Here is a 16,851-nt window from a genome sequence, read left to right on the forward strand (position 1 = left end):
TAAATGGGAAACAGTTTTTTGGATTCACTCACCAAGACAATGGCCCATATAACGCAGATTTTACACAATCATGGTAACATTTCAACCAATCGCCTCCCCTAGGATTAACTTTTCACAGTGATCCTGTGGTGCTTTTTAAAACCAGCAGTTAAAACAAGAACAGCTACACCTACACAGGGCAGTAACATGGCTGGGACCCAGAAGATTGGTGGTTCAAGCCCCAGTGTAGCCAGGATAAGGTCTGCCCATCTGTTGGGCTCTTAACCACGCATTGCTCCAGGGGGATTTTCCCCCTGCTTAATCTAATCAACTGTAAAAGTTGATTAAAAGCGCCAGGCAAATAGCAAGTTATTATAAATAGAAGGGCTGTGACAGACCTGGTGGATGACGTCAACGTTTCAGCGTTTTCACCTCTTACTTTCTGAAAGGTCTGTTCATGCCACCTTGTACTTTCTGTCGTCTCCGTGTCCTGGTTCAGTTGCATTGCAGCTCTCAGGGAATTCAGTAATGATTGATGCTTAATTCTTTTTTTTAATTTCAATTCCCCATTACATTCGAGTAAAAGAACATGCAGACTTGAATTTTGGAGTAGTGGAGAGGGGGAGTGGGTCTGCTTTAAGGCTGGGATCACATAAATAATATACAACAGCAGAGCTGAGGTCTGTTTTTGCCAGTGGCTGGGGGTGGGGGTTAGCAGAACGGCTCAGTCTATATGACAAGTGCTACAAGCTGAGAGTGTCGAGGCACTGCAGAGACACAAATAATGACCGAGATAATTCCAAAGAAATTATGCGCTGAAAGGGTTTCTTCTGTCTGGGTCAAATGAGTCAAATTTGCATTTGTTGGGGATATTTATATTGTCATCCCAAGGAATGTATTTAATTTGGCGAAAAGCATGATTTAATCTGCCCATTGGCTGTTCCCAGTGACATATGACATTAACCTGAAACAGATGTTTTCAGCAGTAGATACAATTTTTTTTTAAGTTTAATCCTCCAACATTATGTCTAATTACTTAAACTTATTTAATAAATCAAAAGCAACAGCTCGCTTGCATTATGATTCCTTGCTGACTTATTGTTCTCATTGTGTTTTTGGAACAGTGTAACGTAGTTGTGTTAGTAAATGCCGGTATTGTCTCACTAATCCTTTTCTGAACGTTACAAACTACCTGTTGTCCTCTTATTTGTAGAGGCTACATTCCCATGTCATGTAGAAATTGTATTGCATTCCTCTTGATCCAAGCCACACCTTTTTAATTCTCCGAGCTACTGTGAAAGGAGAAAGTAACGGCACAGGGTTGTGCACAATATTAATTTTGGGATGCATCTGTTTCTTCACAGGTATCAGGACAGAGCAGGACCTCTATGTGCGGTTAATAGATTCCATGACCAAACAGGTGAGGATATAACATAACACAAATAAGGTAATGGTGAGAACAGGCCTTTCAGCCCAGCAATGCTCGCCTTTTCCTACCCCTAAGTGTACCTACTGCCTAGTTTGCCTAAAACATAAATAGTATCTAACACGGTGTCAACCCTAGTCTTGAAAACCCCCAGTGTTTCTGCCTCCACTACATGTACTGGCAAGTTATTCCACACACTGACCACTCGCTGTGTGAAAAAATACTTCTTGATATCTGTATGGAATTTCTCCTTTGCCAATTTCCATTTGTGCCTTCTCGTTCTGCTAACCAAACTAACTTGCTGGACTCTTCAAGTCATGACTCAGTCGGTCATGTTTAAATGGATGTGTAAAAATGTCTGTTGTGTAAACTATCCTAGCTCCTGCAGAGGAAATTAGGGATGCACTGTAAGCACTTAGGGGTGATTGATGGTTGCATATGTAGACTACGCATTATCCATAGGCACAACTAGATATTTCCCTAGGCTTTTCAGGAGAAGCATTCTTTTCAACTACACAACAGCAGCATCTCTGTAGAAGTCCACCCAAGTGAGAAATCGCACACTAAAAGAGAATGAATGCATTGTTCCAGCCAACAAAATGATAGGAGAAAGCATCCCACAAAATGAGAAGCAACAAACTTTATGAGCTTCCAAACAGCACGTAGTGTGTCTTTATGAACTGCTTTGGATGAGAGTGGTCATAACGTGGTACTCTGGCTAGTTCATTGTGTGTTTACTTAACACTGCTTTCAAACTCGGTCATTTACCAGTTCTTCTTCTTGAGGGGCCTCAATATTTCTCAAACCAAAGTATACATTATAATTTATTTTATAATATATTTTTTTAAATTGAGTTATTTTTATAACATTTGATTAACCTTGTTTAAATCTGTTTGGTTTCTTAGTAGCATAGTTATATGCTCTGCTGCAAATATATACTGTATAATGATACGATGGATATTTTCAGCGTGTCTGTGCAATGTAATGTTTCTATTTGCTGAGGGGTGCATCTTGTCACACAAAAGCAATTTACAGACACTGGAAAATGACCAATTTGTTATGACAATGCCTATAATATAACAAAAATCAGCACATTTGAAGAGGGGTGTTTTTCTTTGTGCTTTGTTGAAAGTTTGTGATTGAAGACACAATCAGTTTATGAATGGTGATGCTCTCTTTCTCTCTCCCTCTCTCACTCTCTCTCTTTCTGTCTCTGTCTCTCTCTCATACATGCATATTGGACAAATAACAAGTCCACTTATTTACCTGGTGTACCTGCCTTATTTTTAGCAACATGACTCATTTTGTTACCCTCCAGCCAGCTGCTTGTGGCACACATTTTGCCAAAATCACACTTACTCTGAAACCTGCCACAAATCTTCCCAAAACCTTTGCTAGGCCAGGTGTGTGTGTATGTCTTAGTGTAGCCAGATACCCAATCTGAGATTTCAAGGCACACACAACTACAATCCTACCAAAGACCATTGGCGTTTCCTAAAATTATGGTGCGCTTCCTTCAGTGTTACATTCAAATAGTGACTTTAGGTATATTTATGCACTTAAACTGTTCCTGTTTTTATGGAGTGTCCTGCTCCCAGACAAAAATGCTTCCACCGATGGTACGGGTAAACTGCACATTAGAAAAGTCATCCTCCAGGGCACGACAGAGCACGCAGTCCTCGTCAGATAATGAGGCGCTGGGGCATCACTGTGATAAGGCTCCGTCTGCCACTCTAGTGACTCCCCCCTACCACCTCCCACCCTTCCTGGCGTGGGCCCCCTGCAGGCCCCTGCTGTGGCTCACACCTCCGCGTGTCAACCTGTCAACAATCGATATGGCAACCTGCTGCTCGACAAAGCGTCAGCCCCAGAGACCAATCAATACTCTCTAATGTAGCTGCAGCGGCTGCGTGCTGGAGACAATAATCCTCATGACAACAACAACAACAACAGCAACAGAGCCTGTCCCTAAAATCCCACCCCCCAACCCCCCACTGCCTTTGACAGACAAGCGGGCTTAGCGTAATGTAAGCGAGTGCAACCGCATGGCGGTTTTGCAAGCAACCCTGGGAGAGGGAGGGAGCAGTGACCCCTGTCATGTCCGACACATGTCTCCTGCTGCGCTGCCTTTTTTAACTTTCTTTTTTGCTTCTTGTAAAGTCCCTTGGATTTACAGTATCCCCCAGCTTTGACTTTGTATAACAATGTACTATTTCATGTGAATAATAATTCACGCTGCCCCACGCAAATCCATTTAATTATAATTACAGGATGTCACTTCACATCTCATATTCAGCTGAGCCTTTGACAAGATTTGAACTTATGACCCACCGGTCAAAGGTAATGTAGCCAAACAGCCCTTTTTAAATTTTATATACGTTTATGACATATTGAAGCTGTTTTTTCATGTTTAAACAAAGGTGGTTGAAGGTGTTTGTGACCACATTATACAAGCCTGATTCCAAACACTTAATATAAGAATATAATATATATTTAAAAATAATTGTTACTTTACATAACAGCTGGGGAATAAAACCAGCAGGAGTTCATTGTTTACTGTCTCCTATAAAAAAAGAACTTGAAGAAAACTCAAGTGTTTCTGCCCGTTAAATGGTTCTTATGATACAAGACAAAAAATGAACTGTCAACTGTTTACAATTGTATTTTAATGGTTAAAACAATCTATAATAGCATGAAAAATAAATGGTAAACAATATTAACCTAATATCTCACTTTATATTACTTAACCCTACAGGGTTTTTTTTTAAACTATAGGCATAATCCTCTGGGCAGCACAGATGGTGCAGTGGGTAGCAATGCCACCTCACCCCAAGGAGGTCCTGGGTTCGAATTCCGGTCGGCTGGGGGCCTCTCTGCGTGGAGTTTGCATGTTCTCCCTGTGTCGCATTGGGTTTCCTCCCACAGTCCACAGGCTAAAAATTGTGCATTTTCTTTTACTAAATTATATAATACTGTCCTGAAAACAATGTTTGCACTTACCCCTGCCTGTCACCCTACCCTGACTTCTCTGTCTCAAACCTCCCTCTAGTTGTGCTCTCCTCAGTAAAATGTAAAATGTCAAAAATCTGTTTTTGCTAAAGTGCAACAGTCTCAGAGTGCATATCAAAAATGCTATGCATAGCATAATAACATTAGCTATCATGCTTTTCAGTTGTCACTTTGATAACATGCCCGTAGTCGGTTCTTTGCTGAGCAGAGGTTATACTGTAGTTCTTACACATGGATGGGGATAACACATTTTCAGTGTAACTGCATTACCGATACTGGTGGGAGAAACTCATACGTGGGCTCATCGTGTTCCTGAGAGCCTAAACAAAATATAGATAATAGCATTCATACATAAAAGTACTTTTGTAGAAGTATGCAATGGTGAAACGTAAATAATGGACATTCTATCGGCATTTCTCTGAGCTAGCATGTTTTTAGAATTAGAAACTATTATACATTTGGTCCACTGGACCCTTGCTGTGAAAAGGACACTGAGATGACCTCATAGTACTCATGTCTTGTAGTATGTGGATTTACAAAATGCAAAGAATGCGCACTTGTTTTGCCAATCACATGATCGAAAATAGGGAACTGTTGTCATCTATACATGACAACATTGTGTATAATCATTTCCAAATATATTCATGAGATCAAATGTTTTTAATATTACATGTAATCTTTTTAAAAAACTTTCAATGGGTCTCATTTGATTTTATTTTCATTTAATTTCTGGTTGTCTGTTTTTATAACATCTATTCTCCCTCAACTCAATACTTGAGAGAGGGAGACACAGACACAGACAGAGAGAGAGAGAGAGAGATAATAAAGAGAGTATAATAAAAGCAGCATGTTCTCTCTGTCATAATAAAACTATAGGAATTGATGGCAAAAGGCACACACTTCCCCATTTACTGCAACTTAGCATATATGCAGAATGGAAGTAATGCAGTTTCACAAACAGTTGTGTGAGACACTGTAAAAGGTGAGTATGTTTATGAGTAAGGTCCCATTGGTATAATATGTACAATTTTTCTTAGCCAGCCCTTTCCTTGGCCTGGCACCTACCCTTAATAGATACAGCCATGTCACGTATATAAGTATCGACCCACACCCCCTATCTCCCCGCCGCTACCCACCCCTCTGGCGAAATTGGAAGTTGTTAATAAAGAGGAGAGGCCTTCACGGTTTGGATCAATAATGCAGAAGAAGTCGTTATCCTAAAAGTATCGTTCCCCTGGGGATTTGGTCAGCTCTGTACCACCGACTAAGTATTGAAGGTGGGGGAAAGCCTTTGACGTTAGCCTGGCTGACCTTCACCCCCCCCCTGGCCACCCCCTCCCCTCTGGTGGGGGAAGTGGAATTCTTCCTCTTTTGATGTGTGGTAATTATCCCCAGTTCTGGAGTGACAGATTGCTGGCTGATGCCTCTGAGGTGGCTAGTCATGTACCTGACAGGCTATCCGGACAGAACAGGGAAAGAAAGCAGGAGGGTAGCCGAGTGGTCACACACATTTTAAGTTGGTACTTTCCGAACACCCTTCTACCGGAATCTCTGAATATTTTTCTCCCGTCAATCTACAGCACGGTCTCACTAGTCTCAAAAAGTTTTTACAGGTGGTGGTACTTTTGAGACGTTGCATGGCTCTGATGAGAAGAACATGCTAACTTGCTAACTCTTTTATCTTTCCAGCCTATCCTGTATGAGGGCCAGGACAAAAATCCTGAGATGTGTCGCGTTCTCCTCACCCACGAGATCATGTGCAGGTGAGTCTCCCTTGCAGCCCCGGAAAACCTGCAAGAACTGAAGCCGTAATGCTAAAGCTAAACTGATATCATTGCCCATATAGTTCTTACTTAATATAGCTCTGAGGTCTCCTATTATGGGGGCAGCCCTGTCCTGTGGCCAGCACAAAAATCAGGTTGTGTGATCAGAAAAAACAATGGTGATGTGAGAGAAGCAAGTGTAGATATCGCGAACGTCAGACGGGTTTGGCGATGCAACGGGCGCAGATGCTCTTCCTGTCAGGTCAGAGTAGGAGAGTCCCCTTCCCTCTGCGTGGCCACACAGGTTCCCCCTCATTAAGGACGTCTGGCTGGTGTTGTTTTAATGCATGGCATGTAATTATCAGCTCCTGGGGTCTGCCCCAGCTGGGTGGGGGGAAGGGGTGAAACCCCATGCAGCTTCAGTGTTAATAATGTAGGAGAGGCTTGTGTGTTGGACTTGCGCAGGGCACGCCGGGTGCCTGGGGTAAGGAGAGGGGGTAGGATTTCCCCACCCCTCTTCCATAAGCCCCTGCTGGTGAATTGGAAAAACACAATTGTGTGGGGGAAGGAGGGGGTCAGTGTCATACTCTCCACGCCACTGTGCCCCAGAAAACCTGGGGCCGCAGTTGCGCTTTTAGAATTTTGCACAGTAGACACCCAAATATTAGGTCTTAGGCAAGAAACACTATGGCCAGGTGGCTGCAGGCATGCTAGACTTTCACTGAACGAAAACAAAAAAAAATGTTTCAGTATAGCACATTATACTTCATATTAATTCTAATCAATATTGGAATTTTCATGACAGTTATGAGGCAGCCCCCATTCTTTCAGAGATCTTAGATACTGCAGTAACTTCTCGGATCGTGATGATAATTCATATGAAAGCTGTCATTAAATGATTGAGTGTAATTATTAACGATCTGGCCCTGATGAATGGCTTGTGTTCCATTTGCTAATGACGAGGAGATGAGCAGCACTCTCTCCGTCCCTAGAGACGGCAAAGTGACGGCTGGGGAGTCCGTTTTTATCCCTCTCCGAGTGCCGCCGAGACTCCTGGAGCTCCACACAGCCCTAACGGTATCAACAGCGTCTGCTCTGTCCAACTGCAGTCCCACTGTGGGGCTTCCTGGGAAACTATGATGAGTTCCCAAAATGGCAGTGGAAACGAATGCGTTCCTTTTGAGTCGTGCAACAATTAGTTCTGCTCACGATCCGTGTCTTAGGTCCGCTTGGTTCAACCCTCTGCTGGCCTTACACGCTTCTGGTGACAAGTTGTGCTTCACTGGGACTTTGTGTGATGACACTCGCCCCCTGCACACTAATTGAGCCTGGCCTGCTCCTTCTGATTGCTGGCCCTTGTTACATTTATCATTAACTTAGTTTGCAGTACCCCACTCCCTTCGGAGTAAGCAAGACAGTGCACTCTGAAAACCTGGGATGTGGATCGGTTCACTTCCAGGAAAAGATGTTGGACGCACTTCAATTTTGCAGACGTAGAGGCGCATGACTCGAGTTTGCAAACCAGCTGGGGCACCCCAGCGTTATTCCCTCCTGTTGTTGTTTGTCCTTGCAGTAGCCGGTTGGCACAGTGTAGCAGGGAAAGAGCGCAGCGAGCAGTGCCGGCGCGGTTTTGGGAGGACGGCTGCCAGTCTGGCTGAGCACGCTCAGTGAGACGGGCTCTCGCAGCCAGCCCACATTTGTGCATATCATTAGTCTTGGCTCCATTGCAGGGGTTTGGGTTAGGTAATTACAGAACGAGCACCTCCAGACATAAACCCTGTTTGCCTCTTTCTTATCAGTAGCTTGCTCTATTAAAGTCCAGAAGGAACTTAAATATAAGCAAAAGCTTCAATTGCCGCAATATATCAATGCTGGATATCAGTTGCCGCAATACTGGAAAAGCAGTTTTTTGGTTTGCTTGGTTGTGGATATGTCTAGCCAGTCTCATATGTCTCACTGGCTGGGAGCTGAACAGTTAATTACCCTCAAAATTGGCCAGGCTGTGTGATTGTAGATCAAGGCTGGCCCTGCAGATTAATTCCTTGAAGGGCCTTTTTTCCTCTGTACCTTTTCCGAGAGGAACGTAAGGTTAGTCGGTTTTGGCCTGGGTGTCTTTTCTGGTTGGCTGTGTGGATTGAGTGGCTGCCAACAGCCAGAGCTATAGGCAGGAGGGCTGCCCCCAGCTTTGGGTCTTCTGCCTGTAGGTTGGTACTTGACTTGAAAGTCTGCCTTTGCAGTCATTTGGTGGCCTGGCGTTAGCCTGGCCCAGCCCGAGGGATTGGGGGATAGGGGAGTGGGGGGTGGATGGCCATTAAGGCAACATTATAGACTCACCGCCAAGGTTTGTTTTTGTGTCTGAAGGCCCCCTCCATCCCCCCGGACCCTGGGTGTGCTCATGGGGTCCTGTTTGTTTATAACACCTCTCTCACAGTTTGAGAAGGCTGTCACCAACAGCCACACTGTTGGATTTCCAATGCTAATTGGTCTCCTGGAACCTTTGCTAATGGCCCACTCGGCTGGGGGAATAAATTATATGTGGCGCGATCTATGGCAACAGTCACATACACAAAAACAGGTTAAAAAAACCTGTGGTCTGTTGATATTTTTCCTGTCTGGATGTTAAAAATGTTTTGAAAGCTTTATAAACATTGCTAATTTTGTATTTTGGAGTGTCATTTTGAGAGGTCGTCTGTCAAGTATTAAGATTCACCATAATGTATGTGAACAAGGGTGCAAATGAGAGGATAATGTATACAGGTTATACAGTAAGTCTTCTATAAAGTAAAGGAATTAAAAAATATAATTACCATTGTAGTAGGATATCATAAAAAGTCAACATGGCATACACTGTGGCAATACAATTACTTTTTCTACATAAAGAGACAATTTGAATGCCTAGGTCAGCCAAAAAAATTGTTTTCCTATGCCCCTGGCCCTATTTGTATGCCCCTGGCCCAGTAGCACATGGTCAACAATTTCACTCAATCCAAAACATTTAATCCTCTACTTCTCACCAATCTAATATTGAAACATTTATATGGGGATGGAAGGTCACATAGTTTAAAGATTGCAGGTTTGTAAGGCAACCAGGCAGTTGGATGGTTAGTGATGGGTAGGGGACCTTGGGTAGTGATGGAACGTGTTCTGAATTTCATGTATGTGTGATGACCAGTGTGCTGCAGCTGGCAGGCTGCTTTGACTGTGCCTCGCGTTGTGATAGCGTGGTAGACGCAGTGCAAGGACAGCCACATTGGGCAGGGATGGCAGGGAAGGGGACAGAGGACTCTGCAGCAAGGCAACCCTGGGCACCATCCAAACTGTCACAGGATGACCTTGGTCGGACCTCAGCCGAGCTGGCGAGCTGGACGGGAGAGAATACAGAGAGGGCCAGCCCATCCGGAACATAGTGGTCTTGCAATAGGACAATGTTGCCACAATGTTGGGGAGGTGTTCTGGAGATGTTATTTGTTGGCCTAAGCTGGGGTGCAAGAATTTGGCTAAGCAATTGTATGAATTTTTTTAAAAGCTGACTTATGTCTGAATATCTCCGCTAAAATACAGAAAATGTCAATGGCTAGAAGTTGATAACAGGTATTTCTAATTTTATACTTTTGAGGATGTAGCTGGGAGTAACTGAGTGCAGGAACCGATTGGATGGATTTGGCTGGGGATCTGATTAGGGCATTTTATTTGGTTTGGATACTTGGCTAGTTGATCTGCTGGAGAGACATTTGGTTTGGGGGCATTAATTGGGAAATCTTACAGGGAAGTCCCTTTGTGAGATCCATGTACTAAAGCAGCTTAAGATCTAGGTGAATGACTTGTGTTTTGCTTGCATTTCAGTCGGTGTTGTGACAAAAAGAGCTGTGGGAACCGAAACGAAACCCCTTCAGACCCAGTCATCATCGACAGGTAAGATCATTACCCCTCCCTCTTCATTCTCTGTCACAAGGGCTTTACAAAGAGGGATGGGCATGTTTACTACTTATACAGGAGAAGAGGGGCTACTGCAGTCACTTCATGAATTAAATTGTAGCTGCTAAATTGTAGTTTTATTTCTGATTTAATCACACTCTAGTGTGTGGTGAACATACTGGCTGCTCTGTATCACCCAGGTGAGGCCTACACATTTGAGATGAGTTTCCCACACCTTTCTGTAAAATGGTTTATTTTGCAGAATCATTACCCTGTGTTAAGTAGGTACATTTCCATGGCTTTGGGGCACCGTAGCTTAGTTTTGGAGTTCTGCCTTTTCAACTGATGATCATCAGAATGGTAGCATTTTCAGCTGACACAAGGGCGCGCATTCACTGTTAAATAATTAAGCGTTATGGAATGAGAACCTGTGGTATATCGTGGATATTGGCACAGCCAGCGGGGCGGAGTGCCATTACACCCCCTAGCTGTGCCAATATCCACGATATACCACAGGTTCGAGTTCCATAAAACTTTTATACAATGGTTACCACATACGACAAAAGAAAGATAAGACAAACCTTAAATTAATGTATTTTTAATGGAACTATGTTTTCTGGTAAATGTATTCTTCTGCTGAACAATAGTTTATTGGTTGCCAAGCAATGGTATTACTAAGGTTATTATCCCCACTGCACTAGTTAAGCAACGGTACTAACATTAGCTACTTGCAATAATGTATCCCCACTGCACTAACGTTAGCTAGCTGACTAGCTTACGTTACACAAGTAATGTGTCTTTGTTGTAGACGTTTATCTGGACCCTGCCAGATAACGTGCAGTTATTGAAATAACTCATAGCGTCTTTATGATTGAATCATCATTTGCTTCCCCGGTGTTTGGCAGTCTTGCTGGTATTTCGATCCGAGGATGTTGCCTTAGTTGTTAGTTATATTCTTTGTTCCCACTCCTTTCCAAATCCCTGAGAAGGTCAAAGAACACTTTCAAATCACTCATTTTGTTTTACTTTGGTAACGTTAGGGTACTTGCCGCAAAATGATTATAACGTTAAATTTGGTTACAAAGTAGATATTAGTCATCTACAAACGTGGAATAATATTAAAAGATGTGTGAACATTCCATTTAGCTGTGCATATATCATGGATTTTGGCACGACTAGAACGCAAACTGACTAATAGAGACAAAGGACCGGACCTATCCGTTGTATAATATTTGTCTTTGTACACAAATGCAATGTCAAGTGAAAATACTCCACACCATTATCCACTCACAACACCACCTGCAACTTGGCCATACCATATACAAGATGTTTGCACTACACCAGGCCTGGAATTTATTAATTCTAGGTGCAAGGGCACTTGGCCAATTCTAGGTGCAAGGGCACTTGGCACTTGGCCAAACAAACATTCACATGACTCAGTCGGCATGTTACACTCGGCAACAAACCGGATCAACTAAGTTATCACAACATACAATCTATGCCAATCTTGACTTGCATATACGTTAATGTTGTACATTCGCTGTTAATTTAACTTAATGCAAATCATGTGACTTTCTTCTCCGTCATTGTACTTTTCCGTCAGGAATCTGGTCTGCGATCAGTCACTGAGTATCAGGTCCAGTTTTGCGCAAAGCAACATTGTATCGCAGATCATTGGTCATGCGTGCAGTGCTTCAGTTGCACTCATGACCCCCGCAGGGGATGACATATTTAAAGGGGCATTAAGGCCAATGGGGGCATTAAGGCATTGTGGCCACTGGCGAAATTCCTGCCCTGCACTATACACACAGACAGACAAACAAACATAGGGCCTAGTCTTCATACAATGTCTTTCTGCACCCCCTTCTTGACTGAAAAATCATGGTAATGCTGTCAGTGCTATTTCTACTCTCCCTGGGAATATTGTATGTCATTTGTGAAGAAAAAGGCAACTCACTCCTATCACATGTAATAGGTATCGTTTACATAGGCATGCATTTGGCATGTTTCTGATCTATGGAGACAGCAGTTATTTGCTGCACCGGAATCAATACCTTTAGGGAAGCATGTGGCTTATTCACTGCATGACAAAACATGTAGTATGTTGCTGTGAGTGGTGAGACATAAGGAAGGAAAAGTTGACCGGAAAAATCCACATTAAGCATTGATCGTTCAACATATCCAGATTCAAGGGGCATAAGCACAACATGGAGCTTTTGGCTTGAGCAGAAGAATGGGTGGTATGTTTGAAGACCAGTCTCCTCGATCCCTCAACACACTCTTCTTCACTCGCTGGCTCCTTAGCTGAGCCTTGGAGAAGGCAGAATCGCTGACTCTCCTTTCTACCCAGGCAACCGACCCCCATCCCTCACCCACCTCCCAAAAAAGTCCTCTCCTCTCAGCTTGCCATGGAAACGCTCTACAGGATCTGATTGGTGTGATGAACCAGACTCTGCAGATTCAGGTCACTTCTGGGCTGTGAAGTTTTATTTTTACTCTTTAATTTTGTTCACAGAGAAAGGTCCTCCCCGAAAATGGCATCCCATGCCACCCGCTGTTTTCTGTTGACAGATCTACTGTATGTCTGGGACATTGGGCAGCTGTATGATATTCCATCCCCATTGTTGGAACATTGTTACAGTATATACTGAATCGGTTTGGACTGGGGTAGGCGAGCTTGGTCCTGGAGTGCCAGCGATCTCTTTGATTGTCAGTCCATTAAAGCTTGATCACAAGAGTTGGTTTGATCAATAAGATCCTGAGAAGAATATCCAGAGCCTGAATGGTGAAACAGCTGAATACCTCCATAACTTGCTTTCCTTAAGCCTAATAATGAATCCCGTTATGCAGTTAGAGGCTTGGATGGAGAAAAGAATATCTTTGGCACTTCAGGACAAGAGTTGTCTACCCCTGAGTTAAAAATATAAATACTTCCTGTGAATCAGCTGAATTAAATAATATTGGAAGTTGTTGGCAAAACTAATCAATGTATTCTAGCCTGGGATTCAAACCCACAGCTTTCTGTCGACATACCAGGGCCCTAATTGACTGTTATAGTTCACTAGTGTTGGCAGTAGGATCTATCCTAGATGCAGCCAAGCACAAAGCCAACTGACACAGGCAACAGACTAATGTTGTACCCACCCCTCATTCTTGACTCCATTAAGTGGCAACCAGAACATACCCTCATCCTGGTACCTGTCTCCCTCAGGGGAATGACCCAGTGAGAAAGCCCCTCATTAACCTGCCCAAAACAATCCCAGCATGTTTATGGGTGAGGGCAGAGGCCTTAGATTTAGGGTTGGCCCATCCGTACAACCACATTTTAGATCCCTATTATGGCAGGCTGCGTTTACGAGCACTGGGCTCTTTAAAGCAGCAGTAAATCAGGCTGGAGGTAGGGGCTGGCGGCCCCCAATGCAAATTATGACCGACACTCGTCTCTGTAAAGCGACTAATGACTGGGGATGCTCCCCCCGTTCACCGTCCGTGCTTTGAATGAATCACTGCCCTGTACCCACCCGGTGACCCACCCCCACTCCAGTCCCTATTCACCTTCTTGTAGCCGTGGTCCTCGTTTTTATCTCTCCGCCCCCCCTCCTCCCATCCTTCCCCTCTCCATCGGCCTGTTTGTGGAACTTTGTGATTTTTCTTCTGATTATAAAGCACTCGGTGGAGGAATTTGCAGGACTATCCGTGCCTAGTAATGTAAAATTGGAGGAGAACGGAAATTTGTAAAAGTGGAACCGGACTCATTCACAGTAGCTACCTTCCAATTAACAGCTCAACATGATGAACAATGGATGAGGAAATGGATGTCCACAGACTGATGTCATTTGAAGTACCAAAGGGACCACAAGACCTGTTCACCACTAGATCTTAATGAATTGGCTCAGCTCCTTTCAGATATCCGTGTGTCACCTCATGCAGAGAGAGCAGTGGTAAGAAACAATGATCCTTGTAGGCTAAGAGCCTAGTTATTCCTGCTGTTTACCTACCGATACTTTCAGGCCCAAAAGGGCTCAGAATGTATAGTTAAATGTACAATAGGTAATCTTGGACTTCTAACGGTCAAGAGAGGAATAGCAGCAACAAACACCCTCAAAACACAACACTGTTTGCCCCTTCCCCTTTTCTGTAAACGTGCTGATGTTTAATTTTGCCCAGTGCTATTGGCTGTGGCAGTTAGAACCAATTTTCAACCAATGAGTTTTAATTATTGTATAACTGTACAGTAATTCAAACTCATTGGTTCGTCAACTGTATATTTCGAAACCCAAGTTAACTATACACTATAAACAGAGGCAGGGGGTGAGTCAACATGTCAGTGAGCCTTTTTCAATGATAGGAAGGGATTTACAATGGTTTTGTAACAATGTTTTAACACAAAAATCTTACATATTGTACCTTTAAAGACTGGAGGTGGTGGTGAATGAGTGAGGATGTGCTGTTTGCCAAAGTGCCTCCACCACTTCTCTCCCTTGGCCCACTGTCTGCTTCCCCATATTCGTGGATTTCTGTAGAGGCAAGCAGTGCGACATCAGCCACTGTGAAGTATTAGCAGCCGGGTTTTGAAACAGGTGTCATTACAAGCTAATATTGCAATTAGATCGCCTAGTGAACTTCCCGGTGGGCCCATAAATTCCCTGCTGCTGTCAGACCCTAACGGGCGCCCTTGTCTAATTGCCCAGATATGGCCACCCCTCCACCCCCCAACCTCCCCTGACAAGCAGCTCCCTTCCCATGTCTATCGCGACGACTATCCCCCCCCCCACCCATTGACTTTAATGTGCGGCAGGACAGCACCCTTTTTCAAACGAGGCTCTCAGGCAGGTTGAAGTCATTTGGGGGTGACGGAGACAGCTCTTTGACTCCTCCACCTCCTCCATCTGTGCTGTCCTTTACTCTGTTGAGACTGGGCTTCAGGGAGCCTATGCCAAAAATAATGACATTTTCCATTTCTGAACTACATACAGTATATAGACAATTTATGACAAATCTTCAAAGAACATGCAGAAAGTACTTTATTTTGCAAAAACGGCATAATATATGTTCATGAATCATTATGTACACTCAGTGACCACTTTATTAGGTAGACCTGTACACCAGCTTGTTAATGCAAATATTTAATTGACATGAATGACAGAGAAAATTAATATCAACTACGTACATATAAATAGTAGTGGTGCAGCACAGCAGTTACAGAACTGGACTCAGAAGAGGACTGCTGGATTTGAAAGGCAAAAAAAGGCACTACAGCAAAAAAAAACATTTCCTGAGTACCTGAGTACATTTACCCAGCTGGAAAAATGAATACCATACAAACCTGATGCCTCCCTGGATGTGGTGGGCCTGCTCAGCACTAGCAATTATTCATCATTATCAGCAGCCACGATAATGATCAAAAATCGTAGGGTTTGGCGGTGTCGGGCATCGCTCGCTTCCAAATGCTGCTGGGGTCCGACAGTCCGATCAGATTATGATTTTGCAAGCTGTGCTATGTGCAAGTACTTCAGAAACTGTTCTATAATGACCAAGCCGACTTAGTTCTTGAGTCCCACAGTCCTGGGAGGTGCAGAATTTGGATATACTGTATATTCTTATACTGTATATATGTATATGTGTATATATATATATATATATATATATATATATATTTATACACCACTGGGTGCGGATGCTGTGTGGTCTAGACGGAGTTTGACAGAGGGTGGGTGGGGGATTGATATTGCTGCTACTAGTGAGGGTTAATTTGGGAAGGGGGGTGGGGTCGTGGTTGTTGCAGACTGCTTGGGCCCTTCTCAGCAATCGCTGCCTATTGATCGTCAGGCAAGCACATCGGAGCCGGCGAGATTAAGAGTATGGATTTGCAATAAAAGGAGGACATTACTCGACAGCCTGGGTAAAATTGAAAAAAAATGATGAGGTCCTGGAAGTGGGATGAGTCAGGGAGACGGTGGATGGGTTACGGAACAGGACAGGGGCAGGGAGGGGTATGGGGCATGAGGGCGGATCGTCGAAATACATCTAACAAAATATTATGAACCATATTGCTTCACTTAATGTGTGATTATACACTCATTGAGCACTTTATTAGGTATTTATTTGACTTATTGGTTTACCCCTTATTCGGTAGACATGTACACAGCTTGTCAATGAAAATATTTAACCAGCCAATCATGTGGCAGCAATTAAATGCATAAAAGCATGCAGACATGGTCAAGAGGTTCAGCTGTTTTTCAGACCAAATTTCAGAATAGGGAAGAAATGTTATCTAAGTGACTTTGACGTGATTGTTGGTGACAGGGTTGTTAAAATATCTCAGAAACTGCTGATGTCATGGGATTTTCACACACAACAGTCTCTGGAGTTTGCAGAGAATGGTGCAAAAGACAAAAAACATCCAGTGAGCAGCAGTTCTGCAGGTAAAAACACCTTGTTAATGGGAGAGCTCAGTGGAGAAGGATCAGAGTGTCTAAAAAAAAGTCTAGTAAATACCTAATAAAGTGCTCACTGAATGTATACCGCTGGAAAGCTTATACTGGCCTGTGCTGGAAAAAAGGATTTCCCAATCAGAACACAGCAAATTTAAAGGACTTAGTTTTGTAAATGCCAAAAGGTTTTGCGTGAGCTAAAAGTCTTCGTAAATCAGGCCCTAAGATTTTTTTCATTATAGGTAGTAAAGCATACAGTACACAGCCAGTATGTGTCATGCTGTATATTGATGCATCTACTTTGATTCCGTTTTTCATTCAGGGG

At 43.4% G+C, this 16,851-nt stretch overlaps 1 protein-coding gene across 1 annotated transcript in view; it reads left to right on the forward strand.

The window, feature by feature from the left end:
* The window catches only part of LOC133134746 (transcription factor COE3-like), a 132,023-nt gene that overhangs the window by 22,778 nt on the left and 92,394 nt on the right, over window positions 1-16,851 (forward strand). The window contains exons 4-6 of the mRNA XM_061251099.1: window positions 1,344-1,399; window positions 6,104-6,177; window positions 10,021-10,089. Of these exons, the coding sequence (XP_061107083.1) occupies window positions 1,344-1,399; window positions 6,104-6,177; window positions 10,021-10,089 (199 nt within the window). The remainder of the gene's footprint in view (window positions 1-1,343; window positions 1,400-6,103; window positions 6,178-10,020; window positions 10,090-16,851) is intronic.

Source organism: Conger conger, chromosome 8 (genome assembly GCF_963514075.1).
Source record: "Conger conger chromosome 8, fConCon1.1, whole genome shotgun sequence".
Lineage (NCBI taxonomy): Eukaryota > Metazoa > Chordata > Actinopteri > Anguilliformes > Congridae > Conger > Conger conger.